Source organism: Typopeltis vanoorti, chromosome 2 (genome assembly GCF_054136105.1).
Source record: "Typopeltis vanoorti isolate ZY-2024b chromosome 2, IOZ_Tvanoo_1.0, whole genome shotgun sequence".
Taxonomy (NCBI): Eukaryota; Metazoa; Arthropoda; class Arachnida; order Uropygi; family Thelyphonidae; genus Typopeltis; species Typopeltis vanoorti.
In genome coordinates this window covers 181,198,609-181,224,220 of record NC_143550.1, presented here as the reverse complement: position 1 = coordinate 181,224,220, position 25,612 = coordinate 181,198,609, and the positions used below count along the sequence as shown (strand labels likewise).

General features: G+C 34.3%; 1 protein-coding gene across 1 annotated transcript in view; it reads right to left on the bottom strand.

The window, feature by feature from the left end:
- Nucleotides 1-15,996: 15,996 nt before the first annotated feature.
- The window catches only part of elgi (E3 ubiquitin-protein ligase NRDP1 elgi), a 177,894-nt gene continuing 168,278 nt past the window's right edge, over nt 15,997-25,612 (bottom strand). Inside the window, exon 6 of the mRNA XM_090414102.1 lies at nt 15,997-16,420. Coding sequence (XP_090270228.1) covers nt 16,075-16,420 — 346 coding nt within the window. The 3' untranslated portion in view covers nt 15,997-16,074. The remainder of the gene's footprint in view (nt 16,421-25,612) is intronic.

Sequence of the window (25,612 nt, the reverse complement as noted above, 5' to 3'; positions counted from 1 at the left end):
GCTTACTTTTTAAAATAAAGTGACAAATGCGTTGGATAAGGGTGTTGCATATACAGTGGTATATTTAGATTTTGCAAAGGCTTTTGATAAATTGCCACATGACAAGCTGGTAATTAAACTGGAACAGATGGGACTGAACAATAGATTAGTTCGCTGGATTTGAGATTGGCTATCTGATAGGTATCAGTGATTATAAATTTAGTTTAATCCTTTATCCAAGTGTGAGCAAACAAAGTTTGCGCCTGAAAGTATCTTCAGGACTGGGTTAAGGTGGTATAACACCAGGGCAACTCGTTGCAAAGGTGGAGCAAGCTACCAACACTCCTATCTCAGTATCTCCTATAATGCAAAACACTAAAGATGTTAGGGTTCCTTTGTATAACACTTTGATCAGGCCACATATGGATTACTGTGCACAGATTTGGTCACCTGGTTTTCAAAAAGATGAAGATGTGTTGGAAAAAATTCAGAGACAATTGACTAAGGTGGTTTCTGGAATGTGGAGTACGAAGACAGATTGACAAAATGCAATTTGCAGAAATTGGTTCATAGAAGGAGAGGGAATATGATCGAGACATATAAGCTGCTGAGAGATTATTACCAGATTAATGTAGAGGTTTTGCACAGAATGGGTGAAGATAGGAAGATAACAAGAGGTAATACCTGGAAGCTGTATAAGGCGGGTGTGAGCAAGAGAGTGAGGAGCAGGTTTTTTGCATGGAGAGTCGTGAGTGATTGAAATGCATTGACCGAGAGTGTGGTGAGCGCAGAGACAGTGAATATATTTAAGGCACGGTATGATAAACCTCCCACGATGAGTCTGACCCCATGGAGGGTTTTTATAATAACAATAATAATAAGCTTTATTATTTAATGAAATTTGCTATCTATAAATTTATGCTTAATAAACTGTATATTATATTCATCAGCTGGTACTCATTCTTAGCTAGCAGGAAAAATTGAAAATTAAGGGATATGAGAATAAAATTTAAAAAATTATATTTACTAATAATTTTACTTCATAGTGTGACAATGTTTATGGAACAAGAGCAGTGTCACACTATTAAGTAAAAATATTAGTAAATGTGGTTTTTTTTTTTTTTTTTTAATTTATATTTTATTTTCATATTCTTTTAATTTTCAATTTTTCCTGCTAGCAAATAATGAGAACTGGGGAAACAAACCTATGAACTCCTTGAAGAAAGTGTGGGTGAGTAATGTCTTTAGCAAAACAGAAAGAAAGAAAAAACTAACTTTTGCACTACAAAGAAAGAAGAAGAATATTTACATTTTTTAAAATGCAATTGATCTTTTATGAATTGTACATACTGGATGGTAATATGATGGGCATTTTATGATGAAACTTGTCTGGTAGTATAATTAGTTAATATCATCTTGTTTGTAGAGACACTGTTTTAATGTGTTGATATTCTTTAGCTATAAGATTACTTTTTTAAATGGCAATCCAACTACAAATAGTTTTAAAGCTAAAATATATCAGTATACCACAATGGGCTACAGGTTAGATAATCTGGAAACCATGCTCTCTATAGAACAAATGTACCTTTTTTAGCCACTTTAGCCCCCAATAAACAGGGATATATTCTCACAGCAGGTGATGAAAATCCATATTAATAATCCACTTAAAATTCCCTCAACAGTGAGATTTAAACACAGCCTGTTAACTGGAGAGTAGAAAGACTACCCACTGTGACATCTTGGCTTGTATTAGCTAAGCAGATTATATTTGCTCTATGAGCCAGGATTTTTATAATGCCACGTATATAAATAATTATATGATGGGCATCATAATGAATATATTTTCCTTAAAATTGGCTTTTTGAAACAGAAAAGCTGAGGAAGCTGAATATTAAACAATATAAATGAAAATGAATTACTGAATTCATTTTCAATAATGAACTCGACATGACGATGTATATTACATTTTAATAAGGAATTTTCAAAGCTCCATTTCAGAAGATGACCAGAGGGGGGGGGGGGAAATCAAACATAAATCAAAGACAAGACTTAGACTAGAGAACAACTGTTTTTCAAATTGTATCATATAAAAAATTGACAGATTTCATAAATTTTAATACATATTTTAAGTTAAATTAATAATTAATGCAGAGAGGTGCATTTATTCCCTATGGTGCAAATTATCCATTTACACAAACATTTTAGAACAGCTCTGCACATAACTGTATTTTCATAACATAAACAGAGTGTGTAGGATTTATATACACTACTGATCAAAAATATCTGACTACCTCTTTGTAATAGTGGATATGGCTATATACATCGCAACCACGGCTCATACATGTATAAAAAGAAGCATATGATCTTGCAATCTTCATAAAAAAAAAACATTAACAGTAAAAATGGATACCGCATTTGCAACTACTCAGTTCAGGAAATTTCTGTTCTGCTGCAGCTACCCTGATCAACTGTAAATGATGCTGTTGTGAAGTGAAATACCTAGGATCAACAATAGCACAATTATGACCTCATAGGCCACATAAAATCACAGAAAGGAATCACTAAGTCTTGAAGTACATGCTGTGAAAAAGATTGCCTGTCCTCAGTTGAAACTCATTAGTGAGTTCCAAAATGCCACTGAAAGCAATGTCAGCACCACAGCTGTTCAACAAAAACTGAAGAACATGGGTTTCTATGACCACACAGCTGTACACAAGCCCAATATCAGAAAGGACAATGCCAGGAGTCAGGTGTAAAGCTCACTGCTGCTGGACTTTGGATCAATGGAAATGCATTCTCCAGAGTGATGAATCATATTTTATTATATGGCAATCTGGATGAGTCTAGGTTTGGTGGATGCTAGCAGAATGCACCTAAATGTGTTATGCCAACTATGAACTTTAGTAAAGAAGGCATCATGGTCTGGAGCTGTTTTTACATAATTAGGGCAGGCTCCCTAGTTCCAGTGATGGAGAATCTTCATGCTGTGGATTACAATGATGTACTAGACAATTCTCTGCTTACAACTTTATAGCAACAGTTTGGTGAAGGACCTTTCCTGTATCAGCATAGCAATGTCCCCATCCACATAGCATGGTCTATGTAGGAATGGTTTGATGAGATGGATGTTGAACTTGACTGGCCCACACAGAGCCCTGATCTCATCCCCATCAAACACCTGAGGGATAAATTGGAACAGTAACTGACAGCCAGACTGAATCATCGACATTAGTGACCAACCTCACTAATATTCTTCTGAAGGATTCAAATGGAATTAATTACTGCAGCAACAAACAAAATCTAGTGGAAAGCCTTCTCAGAAGATTGATGGCTGTTATAGCAGCAAAGAATGGAACAACTTCACATTAATGACTTTTACAGTAGAGTGAACCTTGAAGACAACTGATTGATTCAGCCAGAGAAGCATGTGGTGAGGTTGTCAGCAATGACAGAAAAATCAGAATTCCATGATGGACTTAGGAAGTTAAAGAGGCAGTCAAGGAAAGCATCAAAAGTACCAGGAAAGTAAATCAGCTTGTGCTCTAAAGGTAACATGAAAACTGAAGATAAAGATATTCTAGATGTCTAGAATAATTACTTTGGAAGATTGCGAAATAAAACATGCTGCCACAGGATGTGACAGCATGGCGATCAAAAACACTCAACAGGAATACATATCAATATTTGAAATACAAAAAATTATCAAAACCCTGAAATATGAAAAGGTGACTGGGGTAGATGATCTTTGACTAGAAATGCTCAAATATGAAGGTATTTATGGCTGCACTGCATAATTCAGAAGGTCAAATTCCAGATGATTGGAGTGGAGCTCTCATAGTACCCATCTATAAAAAGGGAAATAAAACTGAATGTGAGAATTACAGGGGAATTTTTCTACTAAGCATTCCTGGTAAGATTTATGCGAGTACAACTGAGAAAAAGTTAAGAAAAATTGTGGAAGGGAAGCTTGCAGAATTTCACTTTAAGACAAATAATTGAGAAATCATGGAAATATAACAAGGATCTGTATTTAAGTTTTGTAGATTTGGAAAAGGCATATGACATGGTGCCAGCAAAAGGCTTTCAGAACACTATAGTTATACGGTGTCAATGGAACATTATATCCAGCAATACATATTCTATATTCTATGGGATGTGGATAAGTACAGTAACTCTCACTGCTTATAGTTTGCATACAGTCAGAAAATAAGTGTTAAAGACTGAGTTTTGAGTGTCTAAGATTTAAATTGATTAGGTGAATTAGCAGCTAAGCCTAATTTCTGCCAAGGTCAAGCCTAACTAATTTCAGTAGGAGCATCATAGGTGTGTGTGCGTATGGAATTCTGTCATTTGTACTATGCTGCTCAATCTAGTTAAGGAATCCTAATATAAGTATTAAAATCCTAATATATTATGGTGCTTATGGTGTATATATTATGTTGATTATGGTGATATCAGTTTAAAAGTATTATGTATCTTTTGTGAAGGTTACTTTTGAGGAAACCATTAACTGAATTTAAACTAATAACATGGAATCTCAGTAAATTTATTTGAACTAATCATCAGCTGAATGTGTTTGCAGTATTGGCACAATTATTTTCTAGTGAAACTCTAGTGGATATAACTTCAGGACTACAGTTTAATATATAGTGGAGTACCCAACGATAAACGAGCAGCATCAAAATAAATAGAAAGACAAAATTGAATCATATAACTGGATCTCTGAAAGAATAATAATGGCTAGACTTTAATAAGAAATTTATAACAATCATAGGAATACATGCACCTGAAGAAGGGAAAAAAATCTGAAACAGAAGAATTCTATAAAAACCTCCAAAATGTAATTCAGAACACAAATAAACAAGATTGCTTAATCATTTAGGCGATTTCAGTGCTAGAATTGGATCGAATACATTTAAAGATTTAATAGGTAATCAAGGAGAAAACACCATAAATAATAATGGAAGAGAACTCAGGGGATTTGTGGCCTGTAATAGTTTGAAAATTACCAACAGCTTCTTTAAACATAAAGATATACATAAATATATATGGGAAGTCAGCGGATATAAAAACATCATTGACTATATAATAGTGGGTGAAAAATTAAAGATGGTAGGAAATTGCGGAGTATACAGAGGATGCAATATTGACTCAGACCATTATTTATTAATCAGTACTATTAAGATCCTAAACCAGAGAAATAGAAACAATACAAGAACACAAAAACAAAAGCAAGAGCAATTTAAGATAGAACTGTTACATTAGGATAGTATCAGAGAACTATATCAAAGACTTACAAACCATACAAAGAAAATCAATGAAGATACAGATATAGAAAATGAATGGCAAAACATCAAACAAATAGTAAAACAAGAAGCATATGAAGTCATAGGAACAAAAGTGCGAAGAGAAAGGAAAGGACTCAGAACCGGGAACCCAGATAATGAATCTTTAATAAGAAAGAAAAAAGAAACGTACCTTAAATGGTTAAACAACAGACTGATAGGAAATGAAATAGAATATAAAAGAATCAGAGCAATAACAAGAAGAGAAACCAGAAAATCAGAAGACAAGATTGGGAAAAATTTGTATCAAGATTAGAGCATGACATAAATGGACCTCAACTAAAGAGATATAAAATCATAAAAAAATGATTCAAGAAACAAAGAATAATCAACAATTAGAAGGCCCCCTCCCCCAAAAAATGGACCAATCACTGCAACCAGCTTCTAAACAATGATAATCAAATTGAAATAACACAAGTATTATATAAGTCAAGAAACAAATGAAGACCAACAGTTTAATGATCTAAAGAAAATATGGGAAAAACTAAAAAATAGAAAAGCTACAGGAGAAAATGGCATAAATTCAGAACTATACAAATACAGCTCTAAACCAATTATGATTAATTAAATTCCTAAACAGAATATGGGAAGAAGGAAACATCACACAAGAATGGAAGACAGCAATAGTCATATACATATTCAAAAAAGGAAATGGAAAGGATTGCAGAAACTACAGAGGAATATCCTTATTAAATATGTGCTATAAAATATACCTAGATATAATTAAAAGTAAATTAACACCATGGGCGAAGGAAATTATTGGAGAAGAAAATGTGGCTTTAGGAAAGGAAGATCCAGCACATCCTACATTTACACTCAAACAAATTATAGAAAAAATAGAATTTAACTTGCCAACATATGTAGCCTTCCTGGATTATGAGAAAGCATATGATCAAATTAACAGATCAAAATTAATTAATATATTTTGTGAATTGAAAGCTCCCTCTCAAACCACCAAAGCAATAGAAAATAATAATGGACGAAAGCTAAGCTATATTAAAATTACCAAAAAAATTAGAACCAATAGAGGTCTCATTCAAGGAAGTGGATTATTACCAATACTCTTCAATATATATATATTTGTATAAAGAGAATGGAATGACTGAAACCGAGAATAATTGTAAGAAGAATAATTGTAAGGTTTTAATATATATATATATAGGTGTGTGTGGAAAAAATTTCAAGAGTGGAGGAAAAACAAAATCATAAGAATTAAAATATGAAATAAAGAATTAATCAGCCTTTTGTATGCCAATAATCAAATTATTTTTGCTGAAAATGAAGACCAATTACAGAAAAATCTACACGTGTTGAATAAAACAATAGAACAGTATGACATGAAAATCTCAATAAATAAAACAAAATTAACAGCATTTCAAGGTAAAGAAATTAAAAGATGCAAACCAGTCATCCACAACAAAGTTCAAGTGAACAAATTTAAATATCTAGGAAATTACATAAACCCCAATGGAGAAATTAACATTGCACATAAAAAGCAAAAATTCCTAGCACTCATTGGAACTTTGAATGGACACTTCAGTAAACAGATGTCTAGAACAACCCAAATAAAACTATATAATACAATAACAGATAAAAGACAAGTGGAAGCTGCAGAAATGAAGTTCCTAAAACCACTCACAGGATATAAAATAGACAAGATAAGAAATGACAAAATAAGAAAACAATTATCCATAATTAACATAACAGAAGAAATCACAAACTACAGAAAGAACTTCCTAGCAGTCATTGGAACTTTGAATGGACACTTCAGTAAACAGATGTCTAGAACAACCCAAATAAAACTATATAATACAATAACAGATAAAAGACAAGTGGAAGCTGCAGAAATGAAGTTCCAAAAACCACTCACAGGATATAAAATAGACAAGATAAGAAATGACAAAATAAGAAAACAATTATCCATAATTAACATAACAGAAGAAATCACAAACTACAGAAAGAACTGGAAAAACCACGTAGAAGAATGAATGCGGACAGGTGGCCAAATATTGCCTGGAAATATAAACCAAAGGGACACGATCAAGAGGAAGACCCAGGAGGAGACTTTTTAAGCCCTTGAAAATGTTACAGGCAAACAATTGCCTAATATGGGAAGCCAAGAAAAAGAAGAGATTGCTTTAGCTGAAGTAACTAGATTAGGATTAGGTAAGAAAGAGAATTTGATGAATGAGGGAATAATGAAGAGAATGGAAGTGATGAGAAGTCAACAGAATTAAAGCACAAGTGGTCGAAAGGAAATGAGATCTTGTGAGAGTAAAGGAGTAAGAAAAAGAGTGATGAGGGAAAGTAATGAAATTGAGAGAGTGACATAAAAAAGAGTGTAGAAAAGGAAGGTGCGAGAGATGCTTGTTTGGGCGTGAATGAAGTTATGAGTGGTATAATATATGGTGATTCAATGATTAAGGGTATGGAGAGTAGGACACCTGAGGAGTGCTTGTCTGGAACAATAGAGAGAGTGACTTTAGGGATAAAGCGAGGGCAAGATGTAGAAGAGATGATAGTGATGGTGGGCACAAATGACCTGAGCAGTAGTATTAATCGGATAACAAAAGATTTAAGAACATTGTTAGATATTGTGAAGAATAAAAGTGTCAAAGGGAAGATAGTGTGTGTGTGTGCGCGCGCTGCCTCGTTTTGATAATTATGAGTTAAGTAGAACAGCGATAATAATACATGATATGATTGCAAGAATGTGCAGAAAAAGAGGTCTGGAATTTGTTGATATCTGGAGTGTGTTTGAAGGCAAAGAGAGCTGTATGCAAGATATGGGTTGCATCTGAACATGGAAGGCCATAAGTGTTTGAAGAAGTTGGTGTCCCTAGGGAGTGGAAGGAAGGTAAAAAACTTCCTTTGCATAAAGCAGGCTCTAAGACTGTGGTAGCAAATTACAGACCATCTCAGGAGCAGTGGTAAAAGTAAAGGACAGAATTCAAGAATGGGTGGATAAGAATATGATACTCTGTGGGGGCCAACATGGTTTTGTTAAAGGTCGGTCCTGCCTTAGAACTTTATTAACTTTTTATAATAGAGTGACAGCTGAGTTTGACAGGGAGAATGGCTGCATAGTGATATTTCTGGATTTTGTTAAGAATTTTGACCATGAAATACTGTCACACAAATTAGAACAAATGGGGATGGATATTAAACTGGTGATATGGATAAGAGAATGGCTCTTGGACAGATACCAAAAAGTAGTGTATGGAGGAGCAGAGTCAAGGATGAAGCAGGCAACCAGTGGTGTGGTTCAAGGCTCTGTGCTTGGATCATTATTGTTTAATTTGTACAAAATGATACAGGAAATGACTTGAAGGGAGATATTCAGTTGTTTGCTGATGATGCAAAGTTGAGTAGCATAATAATTAACCAAGCTAATGTAGAGAGTTTGCAGGATGATTTAAATAAGCTGCCATAATGAGCAGAAGGTAATGTATGTCAGTTCAATGTGGAAAAGTGTAAAGTTATGCATTTTGGAATTAAAAGATTATCAGTTGTGTACCAGAATGATGGAATAGTACTCCACGAGACTGATGAGACTTGGGGGTTTTAGTGGATAGGGAGTTGAAGTTCAGAGGGCACATTGCTAAGGTGTCCAAGGTAGCTCATAGGATTACTTGGTTATTGAAGAACACACTAACATGGAGAGATAAAGAAGTTATTATTCCTCTTTATAAGGCATCGATATGTTGATATCTGAATTACTGTGCTCAGATCTCGTCACCTGGATTCCTTGGAGAGGAAGAAGTAGCAGAAAAGATTCTGATGAGAATGACCAAGTAAGTGAGTGGTGTAAGGAATGCTCCCTACATTGATAGATTGAGAGTTTGTGGATTACATGGGTAAGTTGATAGACAGAGAAGAGGAGATATGACAGAATCATTTAAATTACTAAAAGGTTTTAATAAGACTGATGCAGGGGAAATATTTCAGCAGTGGGATAGTGATGGAAGAACAAGAGGTCATCCCTGGAAATTAAGGAAAAGTGTGGTTAACAAGGGTGAGAGGACTAGATTTTTCACTTGGAGAGAGGTGAATGAATGGAATGCGTTGCCTGACTCAGTTATGAGTGCTTCCTCTGTTAATTAGTTCAAGAAGAGGTATGATAGATATTGTGTGGATAGTTTGTGTCTCCTGCGACAAGTCTTCTGATTCCATTGGGATAACTGTATAATAATAATATCTGAGTTATAACTCAGCAGCCAGAATTCAAGAAAATATAAGAAGATGGTATGATGTTAAATCAGGTGTGAGACAAAAGTACACATTAACTCCACTGTTGATTCATATAGATCACAATCTATATGAATCACATTATAAAGGAAAGTAGCATTAAACCCGATATCAAAATTAGAGGTGTTAATCTCAGCTGTTTACTTTAGGCAGGCAATGTTATATCCATAAATAAATCCAGCACAAGTTTGCAGGTTTCACTGACTAAATTGAATAACTGCTGTATTAAATTTGCCACCATTAGGAAAAAGAAAACCAGGATGTCCTCTTAAAAGATTCAACAATGATTTCTAAGGCCAGAACAGGCCACTCTAGGCCTAAATCCTTGATAGGTATGATGATTAAATTTGGCTTACAAATACCTCTGTAGTGCAACTGGAAGAACAATGGTACACTGGGCCTATGATTGGAAAATGCCTGAGTTCATTTCTTGTTGTAATGAGAAAAATCTATAAAGATTCTTCATGGACTTTTTCAATTGAAGGTAAGTTAGCCCATCTCATGCTGTGGTAGCAGGAGTTTTTCATCCTGCATATAAGCAAATCAGCCCTTAGAACACATGCAATTTACAGCAACCAAGAAAACCACATCCTCTTAAGAGATTCAGTGACGACTTCTAAGTCCAGAACAGGCCACTCTAGGCTTAAATCCTTGACAAGCATGATAACGATGATGAAAATACTGTTGGTGATAGGTGGTAGATGGCAGTAATGGTAGTTAAGTGTAGTAGTAGAGGGGAGAGAGAGACGTGCATAACAGAGTGCCTTCCTGCAATGAGTCTTTGGACTCTATAGAGGTGTCACATAATAATGACAACATCAGCAATAAAAAGACAAAGACAATGAAAACAGATAGAAACATCAAAAACATCAATGTCATTCTGAATGGCGAACAAGTAAAACATTTTAGCTATTTAGGCACAATCTTTAGCAAAGGGGTGGAAATTAAATGTGGAAATAGACAACAGAATTGACTTTCTACCATACCAGCTTTTTTTCAACTGAATAAGTTTATATGGAATAAGAGAGAGAGAAAGAAATCAGCACAAACAGTGAATTAGAAATAAGATACTTGATCAAAGACTGGAGGTCAGAGATTTAAGAGTTCTGAAAAAGTACAGGAGTGAACAGATGGCATCAATGGCAGTATCATATTGAAATAAAGATATTAGGAAAGAACTTGATGTTGTTAGCAAAGCTAATATCAGGTGGTATGGTCACTTAAACAGAATGGGGGCAGAAAGGTCAGCAAGGTGTTTTTTCTTTTTTCTTTTTTTTTTTTTTGCTAGAATGGGAGGAAAAGGACCCAAAGAAAGACCAAGATCTAGGTGGATTGATACACTAAGATGTGACTTATAAGACAGAAATATAAGATCTGATAGATAACAGATTAATTTGGAGAAAAACTGTTTATAAGAAGTTAGTAATGATCCCACTTTTTTATGTTGTACTATCATAATATCCTATTCACTCCCTGAGGACAGAGGAAATACTATATTAGGAATTTGATGATGATATTAGAGTGTGAGCTGGGATGAGTGCACATCTGTATACTTTGATCAGATTTTTTGTGTTGCGTGTGTAAAAGCAACAAATTAATGAAATATTAATTTTCAACAAATTGAAAATAAACTATCCATAAATTCTGAAGGAAAGAAAATCTAATTCTAAATTAATATTTTCTTCTTAATTCTCATTAATTTTATAAATCTTTACAATAATTTTTTGTCATATTATAACTGATGGAATAAATGCTGTAATAAAAAATGTTATAACTGTCAATAACAAAGTAAAATATAACCAAGTCAGTTTAATAAATAAACATTTGATGTTCTTCTAGAGTTTAAACTGAAATTTTCAAAACATAGTACATTCTCAACTAAGTCACATAAGGAAATAGCCCACAGGTAAGAGGAGAGCATGTGCTTGGGAATGAAAAGTAAGGTGCAGTTGTTTTCCTCTGTACTAACTGAGGTAATGATATATTAAAGCTTATCTAGGATGAAACCATTACTTAGATGCAATAACTAGGGTTTTCAAGTATGCTGTGCTGCCGCTTCAAAAAAGGATCTTTGAAACCTTTTTTGAAAGCATCTTAGTTTATTACAAAATACCAAATGTACTTTTCAAGCTGCTTCAGATCTCCAATAAACAGGCTGGTGGCTTCACACCAGGCGACAACAATCACTTACAACCTAAAGACATTTACAGATATCTATACCTACAGTGGGATTTGAACCTATGACCTACTGGTTGGCATGTGAATATGCTATCCAGTCTACCAAATCAGTCTGGCTAAGATGTCTGTATAAAGTTACAAAGGTTTCTACAAGAATTTATGTTGTTTATTTAAAAAAGTATTGTTCAAAGACTATGTTTTATATTTAATCTTTTACTCTCATGAAATTGCAAAACCTATAGCATGTTGTGTTGTGTGAGCAAGTTTTAAGTGAAAGTTGCGATCTAAGTTGTAACTGAAAGTTTGATATAGCATGTTGTGTTGTGTGAGCAAGTTTTAAGTGAAAGTTGCGATCTAAGTTGTAACTGAAAGTTTGATATATAGTTAAGAAATAAGAATGAAGTATTTAATAAAAATTATGATCATTGTTTCTATTAAAAAACAAATGAAATGCACCATTAGTAAGCCCCCCCCCCCAACTTGTTGAATAACTGTCAAAGCAAATTTACTTTGCAATTTGAATAAGGTAATGGTATACAGTATGTATACCATTAACCTTAAATCCTGCCTTTCTTTTTTGTGTATAATTTTTTTATCTGGTTATGTTCATATTAATTATACTTGACTAAAACAAAGAACCTATATGCTGTATATGTATATTAGGGTGACCAGACATCCCTTTTTTTTTTTTAATGGGATTGTCCCCTTTTTTTAGACTCCAGTCCTGTTGTCCTGACAAAATCTTAACAGGATACTAATTGTCCCTTTTTTGGATTCATGCCATGACTTCATTCTTGTATGTTCGAATATGGAAAGGATATCTGATGGTGACGTGATAGTTTGAGATTGAAAACATGCATGTTATGACGATTATCAACCGTTATGAATGCACTCTCTCTGAGATAGGACAAAAATGCTGCAACCAGTGGTAGCACGGCTGCATCTGGGCAGTAACAAGGTTACTTTGTCTACCATAACATTGTTTTCTGCTTCTTATGCCGGTTTGTTAGTAATTGTGAAAGCTAAAGTGAGTATATATTGTGAGTGGTGATATTTCATCCAGATTTTATCATGCTGAAAAAAAAGGGATTTAAAAGAAGAATATCCCTTCTTAAAAGATGATGAAACAACAAACAAGTTGTAATGCACTGTGTGTCGTTTGGTTTTTTCAATTGAACATGAAGGCCGTTCTGATATAAAACAGCATTTGACAAAGCAAAAACATAAATTGGCAGCTGGTGCTTGCAGTTCAAGTCAAGATGTTACATCATTTTTCATGAAAAATTCAACAGAGAAATTAACCGATGAAAGTAAATGTCTTGCAGCTAAAGGTTTGTTTGTGTTTCATGCAGCGAAACATAATCTTTCTTTGAGGTCAATGGACTGCACCTCTGCAATAGTGAGAAATTTATATGTGGGAGAACAAAGTGCCAATCAATTTTAATAAATGTATTAGCACCCTACACAATGCAAGAAATAGCAACTGAATTGAAACAAGCCAAATATGTGTCATTTATGGTAGACATATCAAACCAAAGAGATTTAAAGTTGGTGCCTGTCCTTGTTAGGTACTTCATCCTGAATAAAGGTATTCTGGTTAAAGTGATAGATTTTCAGAACATAACAGGAGAAACAGCAGAACTGCTTGCAAATCATACATTGGATATTTTGCAGAAACAGCAGCTGACTGAGAAAATTACTGAATTTTCTGCAGATAACTGCAACACCAACTTCAATGGATATAAACGAGGTGATTCCAACAATGTATTTTCAAGACTCAACAAAGGATTAAAAATGAACATTCATGCTATTGGCTGTGCTGTTCGTGTTGTTCATGACGGTGCACAGACAAGTGCTGATATTTTGTCTATTGATATCGAAACAATTGCAAATAAAATATTTCAGTATTTTCATATTAACGCCGAGAGAGTAGAGGAATTGAAGAATTTCTGCGCATTTACTGAAATTGAATACAAGCGTGTTCTAGGTAGTGTACAAACAAGATGGTTATCATTACTACCAGTTGTGAATAGGATTACTGACATGTATGATGGATTCGAATCTTACTTTTTATTACAAGATAAATGCCCTACATTGTAGAAATAATTTTTCAGTAACTAACAATCAATACTTTGGCTCCATTTCATGCAAAGTCAGCTGAAAATATTCTCAGCAACAATAATGAAAAAAGAAAGGGAAAATATTTCAGCAACTGAAGTGGTAGAAGAATCGGAATTGCTCAGATAGAAAATTACAAATTGGAAAGCTGAGAACTTTCAAAAACATTTAAAATGTCATCAATTATTTCAGAGTTCACAGATGAGGGCGTCTTTGATGAAAAAGAATTTTTAGACACTACAATTTTATTTTATGTTACTTTCCTTGAATATTTAAGCAAATGGACTTATCATTTCCAGCCTTTGAAAGCATTTCACTGGATTAAGTTGCAAACCCCACTAACTTGGGCTGAAGCTGCAAGCAGCCTAAAAGCAATCAGTGATGCTCACAGCAAAATATTCAATATTGTTGATGAAGATGAATTATTTGATGAAGTCAGCCATATAAATAATGTTGTGAACTCTAAGATGGAAGGACACAAATGCTGAAGTGGACAAAAAGTGGTGTGACGTTTTTTAAGGTGCTGCAAGAAAAAAACATCCACTACAAAAACATACTGCCAGTTGTTGCATTTGTTATGGCAATCCCAGGAACAAATGCAGCTGTAGAGAGAATTTTCTCTCTCATGAGTTCTTTGTGGTCTGATGAAAAGAACAGCTTCAACACCAAGACTGTGAAAGAAACAAATGTGATCAAGACGCATTGACATTTTATGTATTGACTTATGAGTGCATCTTGAAAGAACAAACACTTTTGGAAGAAATAATGTCTTCATATAAATATAATAATAATGCTGATACTCCATAATTATAATGCACACTTCAGTCCTGTAATTATAATTATATGTTATTCCATTTTTATGTAGAGTGTACTAGAAGTGTCCCATTTTTGTCCCTTTTTTTTTAATTGCTGAAAAATTCAAAATGTCCCTTTTTTTGTTTTGAAAATCTGGTCACCCTAAGATATATATATATATATATATATATATATATATATATATATATTGATATGTGTGTAGGGGGGGGGGAGGGCTTTTGATAAGATAATTCTTTTCTTTCTCTGAGTTTTCTCAAGTGGTGTAACCAAGTGTGTGTGTGTGTGTGGAAAAGAACATTTTCAATGGCTCTAAATAGCCAGTTTATATTGTTTGTTGCAAATATTTTTGAATTATCAGTTAGTTTAGTACATAACAAACTGCTTTTGTTCTTTCGACTCTGAAATCATATCAATTTCTGAATATAAAACATTAAAAATTAATAAAGAGATAACTCAGTTAAAGAACTTGCTTTTTGACAATGAAAACAATTTCTCAATTTCATCAAAGGAATTTGACATTTCGATCATAAAATAGAATGCAGATTTATTCTGTTGAAACATCATGATTGAAAGTCAAAGCTCTTTGCTTGTTAAAAGGTCTAACCAAAAAACATACAAATTATTATAAAATAAGAAAAAATTTATAAATTTTGGGAGTTTCTCATATGGCAACTAAGATAATTTTTTCCCCAATTGCTAAATTAACATTTTTATCTCCTATAATAAAACTAAGCTTTACGATAAATATTAAAAAATGTTCAAATTCATATTAAAAAGAACTAAAAAGGAGCTAATAAAAATATTCAATCAAAATGCATGGAACTTATAAAAAAATTTTTTAAAGAACCCAATAAAAAGAAAATGACATTAGTGACAAAACATGCTGTAATCTTCATCTGATCGATATCAAACAAATTGTATAACTTTAATTTTGTATTAATATAGCTCTTGAATCAAAATGTGTATCATTAAGAATATATGAACAAAAATTACTTATCATAGCATATACTGAAACTTTCATTTCAAGGGACTGCTATTATGAAAATAAATAAAAGGACTATAAATAACTGTATAAAGGTCTGATAATTAACAAAAAGTTGTATATCCATCCAGATAAGGAAAAATGTAAAATCAGTGCATATATACACAACAATCAGCAGTAAGTTATGTTGCAAGGTAATTTACAGAAATATTAACACTGGGTAGAAAATATACATGATTTCTTACAAGGTTAATGAAATTTCTCAATTTTAAGAGCAAATACATTAAGTCTATATACAAAATATGTAAAACTTTGTTGGCAATAATTAAAACTCTGCAGTTCTGTTTAACTCCACAATAAAGTCTAAGTGTGGGAGGAGTTGTACACTGACAAACAAGGTAATCATTGTCATTCAATACCATGAGCAAATATCATTACTAAGCCAGGTTCTAAAAGCATATCTTCATTCATATGGTGGTTATCACAAGCCATGACTACAACTGCCTGTTTTCCAGGTATTCGCTTACATATATAGTTCTCATAATAGCGGCGATTCATTTGGCGGGTTTCTAAAGTGCTAAGTCCTGGAGGCCATCTACGTTCATGAGCATTTTCCATAAGCTCAGTGATAATATGTGGAGGACAGCCACTTTCACTTAATGCTCTCCTAACCATGGCCTGAAGAACAGAGTCAGGTGTAGAAATCATTCCTCCCCACCTTGTCACTCTAGCTCTCTGAAGGGAATTAGCCCACCTGGAAACAAAAACTCTTTCAAACATGATGTATAATTATATAGCAGATAATATATTATCTAATCAAAACTATTAACTACACCTATTTCTGAATTCGGAGAAATAAAACAGGAGCATTATATATACAAAGAGATTGGATTGTAAAGCACATCTGGGCTGTGTGTGGGCAAATGTTTATAATATTCTTAGTTTCCAAGAATATACCATGGTTTAAAAATTTCTGAAATAAATTCAAATTTAGAAGCATCACAAAAAGTAAATATCACCTATCAGTATTATGAGACCTAATGAAAATTAGATAATACTTTCCAAATATTCAAGATAAATACACGTATAGCATTATAGTTTGGTAATAATTAGAGTCAAAGCTTTCCTGCTGGACAAAACAATCTCAAAGTTTCCAGCAGGGAACACCCTGCTAATCACTGGCTAACTCACCTTCAGTTGAAAAGCCCTTATTAAAGGTTCCTTACATCCTGATGAAGTTGAACCTAGGTCATTCCAACCAAGAATACAAATGTTGTGTTGTGTTCACTGTGCAAATACATTATGGAGGTGCACTTGTGCATAGAAAGATGAGGATTTTGAAGTAGATCGAATTAGCAATTTTCATCCGTTTTTTTTCTTTTCTAAAAAAAATCTTAAAATGATCATCTAAACTCCAAAATGTTTCATTCACACAAAATTTGCTATATGCCTAAAATACTCCCAGAGAGCAACTTTGAATAATATTGATAAGCACACTTGTTGCTGTAATCTTATCAAATTAGGTCCAGTTTAGGTGATAACAGTTTGTATCGAAGTTAAACTTCTATTCATACCAGAGAGAGAACTTGACTAGACTGAGATTCAGGGTCATCATACTTCTCTGTTTTGCAACCAAAAATCAGTATGGTATAAATTTTCTACTGCGTGACTAGTTAGTATATAGACAACCACCTTCACTGCCCATTTCTTCAAGTAATATAAACTTTTAATATTTACTATCTTCAGTAAATGGTAGGATGAAATCTGATTTAGAGTGAGATGAATCTGATTGGAAATACTAAAAAGTAAACAATAATACAGAGATTTTAATTGGCTGGATATAATTTTAGCTGCTTCATGAAATAATAATTTTAATTCAGTTTTAGTTGGATAAGTTCTTATGATACTAAATCATAAACTAAACCATAAGTTTCGTGAATTTAAATCTTTTTATGGCAAGTAACTACTTCTAAAGACAAAAGCTGTTATGATTGTCATAAAATTTCATTTTTTTTTATTTTAAAAAATGCATATAAATACAAAATTATTGTGATTATGATCTGCAATGTTACAGAACTGGAACAAATGACAATGGATATGAAGATGATGATAGGTATAAGAGGATGGCTGATGGATAGACAGAGAGTAGGCTTATGATCAGTAGTATGCTGCAAAGCTATATACTTAGGCAATTACTATTTAATTTGTACCTTAATGATATAGTCTGCTGATGATGATGTGAATAATAGTTAATAAAGATTAAATTAAATGGCAAGAAATCATATTTTTATTTAATCCTTTATCTAAGTGTAAGCAAACAAAGTTTGCATGCAAAGCATCTTCACAACTCGGCTATTTGTATATTGAGGCTAATGACTTCACATTAATTGCCGTGGTATCCCACAATGCAAAGCACAGATCCTTTCAGGTGTATATAATGGTATGCATTATGGAAAGGGCTACTATCACTACCCAGACCAGTTTCAACCTTTATTGAGGTCTCATTAGTGGGTGCATTCTGATTTTCCCATTTGGATGTTCCCAGGTACACAATGATCCTTTTTGTTTGTTAAAAGAAGTATGACAGTTCATTTTGCTCGCAAAATTATATTAACTTTACTCCTCTGACATTCATATCACTAAGTCCAAAGTTACCAGTTACTTGGGACACTCCTCTCCCTGTGGATCTAACTTAACAAAATAATACAAATTGATAAAAAAAATAACAACTGGATCACATTTTATCCGAAATGGTAATTAACTTGAAACTTACTATATGCCAGTCATGCATCTATGAAAATTTGTGACTATTTCTTTAGGAAGTTCTGCTTTCAGAGATATTACTTCTCAATTTTATTTATTACAAAGATATTACTCCTCTATGAGTCTAAGGGCTCCTTGGAGTTGCCCGCAATAATAATAATAATTTATCACTACTAAATAATCTCTGGCAAATATGTTAATTAATCCAATTTGCTTTTCCACCTTCTGACATCACTGGCTGTTGCTGCTTTTAATATGTCTCTCACCACTCTTTTTAATATTTGATTTAGGTGCTCTGAACTATCCAAAAGCAACTGGTAATTATTATTATTATTATTATTATTATTACGGGTATCTCCATGGAGTCAGTAGACTCATCGCGGGAGACCCAAACTAGCAAAACAATATCTGTCATATCTCTTCTTGAATTCATTTACAGATGAAGAGCTCACAACAAAGTCAGGCAATGAATTCCACTCATTCACCACCCTCCAGGCAAAAAACCTTGTTCTGACACCTTTGTTAACCACACTCTTCTTTAATTTCCAGAGATGACCTCTTGTTCTTCCATCACTATCACACAGCTGAAACATTTCCCCTGCATCAATCCTATAAAAACCTTTTAGTAATTTGAATGTTTCTATCATATCCCCTCTTCTTCGCCTATCAACCAATCTCTGCAATCCACAAGCTCTCAATCTTCCAACGTAGGGAACATTTTTTATATCACTCACCAACTTGGTCACTCTTCTCTGAACCCTCTCCACAGCCTCCTCATCTCCAAGGAATCCAGGTGACCAGACCTGAGCACAGTAATCCAAATGTGGAAGTATCAATGCTTTATAAAGGGGAATAATAACCTCTTTATCTCTGGATGTCAGTGTGTTCCTCAACAACCAAGTAATCCTATGTGCAATCTTGGACACCTTAGCAATGTGTCCTCTGAACTTCATCTCCCTATCTACCAATACCCCTAAGTCCCTAGCCTCATCAATCTCTTGGAGTACCTTTCCATCTATGTAGTACACAGCTGGTAATCTTTTAATCCCAAAATGCAAGACTTTACACTTTTCCACATTGAACTGACATCCATTTTCTTTTGCCCATTTTACCAGCTTATTTAAATCCTCCTGCAAACTTTCAACATCAGCTTGATTTTTTTATTGCACTACATAACTTTGCATCATCAGCAAACAACTGAATATCTCCCTTTAAGCCGTTTCCTATATCATTTATATACAAATTAAACAACATTGGCCCAAGCACAGAGCCCTGAGGCACACCACTGGTCACCTGCCTCATTCTGGACTCGGCTCCTCCATACACCACCTTATGGTATCTCTCCCTGAGCCATTCTCCTATCCATATCACCAATTTAATATCCATTCCCATCTGCTCCAATTTGCGTAACAGTGTTCTATGGGGTATCCTGTCAAAAGCCTTCGCAAAATCCAGAAGTACCACTGTGTAGCCAGTTCCTTTGTCCAACTCTGATGTTATTCTATTATGGATAGTTAATAGATTGCTAAGGCAGGATCTACCTTTAACAAAACCATGTTGGCCTCTATAGAGTATCATATCCTGATCCACCCATTCTTGAATTTTGTCTTTAACCAACTTTTCCAATACTTTTACCACTACTCCTGAGATGGTGATTGGTCTGTAATTCAATACTGCAGTTTTAGAGCCACCCTTATGCAAAGGAACCACTTTGCCTAACTTCCACTCCCTAGGGACCATACCAGAGTTCAAACTTAAATTAAATATCCAGGTAAGAGGGGTTGACAATTCATTTGCACATTCACGCAACACCCGAGCTGATATTCCATCTAAGCCTACCGCAGTGTTTGCATTTAAGTTTCGCAATATATTTAATACCTCTGATTCTTTAGCTTCAATTCTCACATTAGGTATTGCTATAGGTATAGAGATATCCTCACTTGGGTGATAGACTTTTGAGAAGTGATCACTCAGTAACTCGACTATTACATCTGATTTTGTCACCTCAATACCATCAGCACCCACTAAGGTTATCCTTCCGAAGTCATTCTTCCTCTTACTTGCCACATAGCGGAAGAACTCTTTGGGATTACCCTTGATCTCTTTGGCTAAGGTCTTCTCATAATCTGATTTAGCTTTTCTTACTATGCTGGTAACCTTCCTAGCTTGAGCCTTGTACTGCTCATGGGTGTCCTGATCGCCCTTCTCCTTGTAAATTCTCCATAACATTTTCTTTTTTTGTAGTTCAAGCTTGATACTACTGCTCATCCATCTAATGCCTGCCTTGTTTGACCTCCTGACCATGGGGACACAATCTGATATTGCTTTCCTCAGATACCCGCTGATTTTATCCCAAGCACTGCTAACATCTTTCCCTTGCAATATGTTCTGCCATGGGATGGCTGCAAGCTCACTCCGAAGCTTGTTATAATTGCCTAACCTGTAGTTTCGTACATACCCCTTCTTAATAGAAAAATCCACAGATTTTGCAACCTCCCAAGTCAATACCACATGATCGCTTTCACCAACTGGAGGTAACGAGGTCACCTTACTTATGCATATAACCTCTGAACCAATAACCAGGTCCAACACTCTCACACCACGTGTCCCTTCAGTTACGTGCTGTTTCAAGTAATTATCTCGTAGCAGATGTATGAACTCCATTTCCTTTTTGCTACGTGATATTTCCTCCTTCCAATTGATATCACCATAATTAAAATCCCCCATAATAATCACTAAGCCTTCACTCATTGCACTAAGTTGCTGATGCATGAATTCAATATCTCCCCCTGTACTCCCTGGCCTATAGCAGCATCCAACTGTATATTTGGTTGCGTTGGTCACTATTTCGCACCAGACTGCCTCAAATGAACTCTCATTCACATGTCTATCATCATGATATACTACTTTCTTTGGCTGCAACACATCAGCTATCATCAACAGTACTCCTCCTCCTGTTCTATCTTCTCTATCCTCCCTGAAAATACTGTACCCATCACATTCAATTCCAGTGACCACATCTTCTGCTGACAGCCAAGTTTCACTAATGCCTACAACTTTTGGTGAGATTTCACTGACTAATGCCAAAAATTCTTCTCTCTTATTTCTAATGCTTCTAGCATTGGTATACAAAAATTGCAGATTCCCTCTAGATCTTGTACCGGCTTTAGAACTGGTATATAAGTCACTAACTACCGTAGTCCTATGCCGATTTTTTTCCCCTCTCTTCTGCAATTTATTCTGCCTATAAGGATCAATAAATACACAATCAGTGCTAAAGTTTCTCTCTCTTACACTCAACCTTTTCAATATTAGTTTCCCTGCCCAATAACTTCAACCTGTTCAGAAAACAATAACTTCTTCAATCTCTTATGTCCTTCCATGTTAAGATGCAGTCCATCTCTAGCATACAACTGCCTTTTTCCTTCAAACACACTCCAAACATCAACAAACTTCAGACCTCTTTTTCTGCACATTCTTGCAATCATATCATTCATTATCATTGCTCGTCTACTTAACTCGTAATTGTCAAAACGAGGCAGCACACACACTATTCTCCCATTGACACTTTTCCTCTTCACAATATCTAATAATGTTCTTAAATCTTTTCCTACCCGATTTATACTACCTCTCAAGTCATTCGTACCCACCATAACTATCATCTTGTCTGTTTCATGCCCTCTCTTTATTGCTAAAGCCACTCTTTCTATTGTACCATCAGCCAAGCACTCCTCATGCATACCACTCTCCATACCCTTAATCATAGAATCACCATATATTTTACCACTATTAACTTCATTCAAGTTCACACTCATGGACTCATTCTCTACACTATTCAGCATGACTCTCCCAGCTTCATTACTCAACTCTCTATTACTTACCCCCCCACTCTCACTACATCTCATTTCTTCTTGGCCACTTGTGGTTTTATTATGTTGACTCCCAATCACTCCCATACTATTTATTACTGAATCATTCACCAAGGACTCACCCATATGTAATCCTGTTCTAGTTACTTCAGCTAAAGTAATCTCTATAGTCCTAATTTCTCTGTTTAACACATTAAACTCAGCTTTAACTTCCAGTATCTCCTTACCGATCACTTCCACTTCCTCATGAAGAAGATGAAGGTCATTTTTCATTTTCATAAACTCCCGCCGAAGTTCTTCCGCTACGGTCCCGATGTCAGCTTCCATTCCTAAACGCTCCAACCTATCCCGACACTTCTCACATACGTCGACATTTTCTTTCTTTTCATTTTGCCAGACCGACCACAGATCCTTCACATTTTTCGGTGCATACATGTAGCAGTTTCCGCAACGCATCCATTGCGAAAAATCTAACGCTGAGCCAGCCTTTCGTGTAGTAGTAGAAGTCCTGCGCGCCGCTGACGTACGTTTCTTGTTGGACGCCATCTTTACACGTTGATATAGTGAAACAAACGGCAGTGAAAACACAATATATACAACACAGTTCTAAACAATAATACCACTGAAGGACACTTGTTTCTAACCGATGCACAATTTTAGCACAATTTGTGACAAAAAGCCACACTATATTTAACTTTAAAAACACGTTTTCTAGACTAGCTTAACTCGACCGCCACATTTACCAAGGACACTAGCGCCACATATCAATTTGTTCACACTTGCTTTAAAATTTTTGCATAAAAATATAAATTATTTGTTATTATCATCACCATCATTACCCAAGGCTTCCATATCCTACTGGAAGGTCCTTTCGCTCTACACTCAACAATACTTGGCCATGAACTATTAAGGTTGGCACACTCCCTGACAACACATTCCACTAGCTCACCAGCCTCCCTGCAAAGAATTACTTCTCATAATACGTTTATACAGATTCTAGAGATGAACTTTTGTTCTCCCATCACCCACTGCAGTATGCAACCAGCCTTCTACATCTATCAGATAAGTTCCTCTCATCAGTTTATACAGTAGTGCTCCAAAATACATGCAACATCAGCTTGTGAATGAAAGCAATGATTTTCTTTAAAAAGTACAACTTATCCAAAAAAGAAAACTTTCGGAAACACTAACATTCATGTAACCTTCATGAAATTACAAAAACTGAAGCAATACAACAAGTGGTCAAATGGCTTACACTTCCTGTACTACATGAGCATGTACAGCAACATTTAGGTATAAGAAAATAATAATTCTGCATGACTAAAGTGTGTTTGTTGTTTCCTCATTGTTTTGTTGAAACTGCCTTTTGTCTTTCTTACTGCAGTACATCTCTGTGCATGCTGAAAATTAGATTACATACCATGTCTGTACTGAGTTCGTAATAGGACACTCATTTTAAATAATTTCCTGCATTTTTCTTTTCATTTTTGGTGCTTTCTTCCCTACTCTCGTTACTTAGTAATTCCCAAAGCTTGACGAATTAAAATCTGGAATGTAATCAGTACCCAATAACAGATAATGGCAAAAGTATTGGAAATTACTGCTTAATAGTAGAAATGCAAAAATTGCCCATAAAAAACACTGAAAATGTCAATCTAAAACAATGCTTACATTTTTAAGTTTGCTAACATGATGCAGACAACTTTGCCTGCAGTATTTGATGAGTGGATTGAATAGCTCACTGATACTGTTGCAAGCCTGGGTAAAGGAGGAGGGTTCGGCAATGGAAAAAATGTTTTGTTGAGAAGGCTAAACAATATGAAACCAGACTGACTCTACAGAAACAATGTATGCAAAGCAAAAGGTTAATGAGAAATATTATGAAATTCAGAACATGGAATGTCAAGACGTTATTACAGGCTGATAAAATACAAAATGTAGCAGAAGAATTATTGAAATATGACATGGATATCACAGCCTTATAGAAAATAAGTTGGAAAGGACAAGGAGTAATTAATAAAAAAGATTATAAGTTATACTTTAGTGGTCCTATAAAACAAGGAAAAAAACACGGAGTTGGTTTTATTATAACAAAAAAGGTCTACAAATCAATATTAGGATTTACACCAATAAATGAGAGAAATATGTAAAATATGCATTAAAGGTAAATTTTATAACATTACATTTCTAAATATTTATGCTCCAAATGAGAATGCTGATGAAAACATTATCGAGCAATTTTATGATGATTTACAAAAAAGCATGTAAAGGCATACCAAAAAAGGATGATATGATTATATTAGGAGATTTTAATGCTAAATTAGGGAAGGAAGAAATATATAACGAGGTATTTGGAAGATATAGTCTACATGAAGAAACTAGTGATGATGGAAACAGAGTTGCTCAGTTTGAAACAACTAATAAATTAAGAGTAACGAGCACAAATTTTCCACATAAAAAGATACATTTAGGAACATGGATTATTCCAGCTACTTAAATGAGTGTAGTCAAATAGATCATGTTTTGATTTCTAAAAGATGGGCAATATCAATTATTGATGTAAGAGCATTTAGAGGTGCAAACTGTGACTCTGGCCAAATAGTGGTTGATGCAAAATTGAGACAAAGAATATCAATAATAAATAGAGGGAAAGCAGAAGGAATTAAGAAACGGAATACTGAAACTTTCACAAATAAAGAGACCATTAAATTATACAAAGAAGAAATAGAAGATATTAAAGAATTTGAAAATCAAAATAATATAGAAGATAAATGAAAGATAATTAAAAAAACAATTATAGATGCAGCGGAAGAAATAATAGGGAAATATAAAAGAATCAAAACGGAATGGTTCGATGATGAATGCAGGAAAGCAATAGAAATTAAATATAAAGCAAAAAAAATATATACAAAGAAATACAAGAGCTAATAGAGAAAAATATCAAGAAAAGAGAAGGAAGCAAATAAAATATGTAATCAAAAGAAAAAAAAAAGGATGATGAAGAGGAAAATAGAGTTAATCAGTGAATATAATAAAAACAAAGAAATAAGAAAATATTATAAAGAAATTAATTCACTAGTACAAAATTTTAATCCTCAAATAATAGTATGCAGAAATAAAAAAGGGAAAATAATAGCTGTCCATGTGGTTAGCCTAGTGGCTATGCACTTTGCAACCATGCTTGGGGAAAGAGTGTCCTAGGTTCGATTCCTGTCGATGACGCGAGGAGCTTAAGGATCTTCCTCAGTCATAGCTAGCCAAATTTGCTGGTCTTGGGCATGGACAGTAGGGTTTTTTCCCCAGTTTATCTGTAG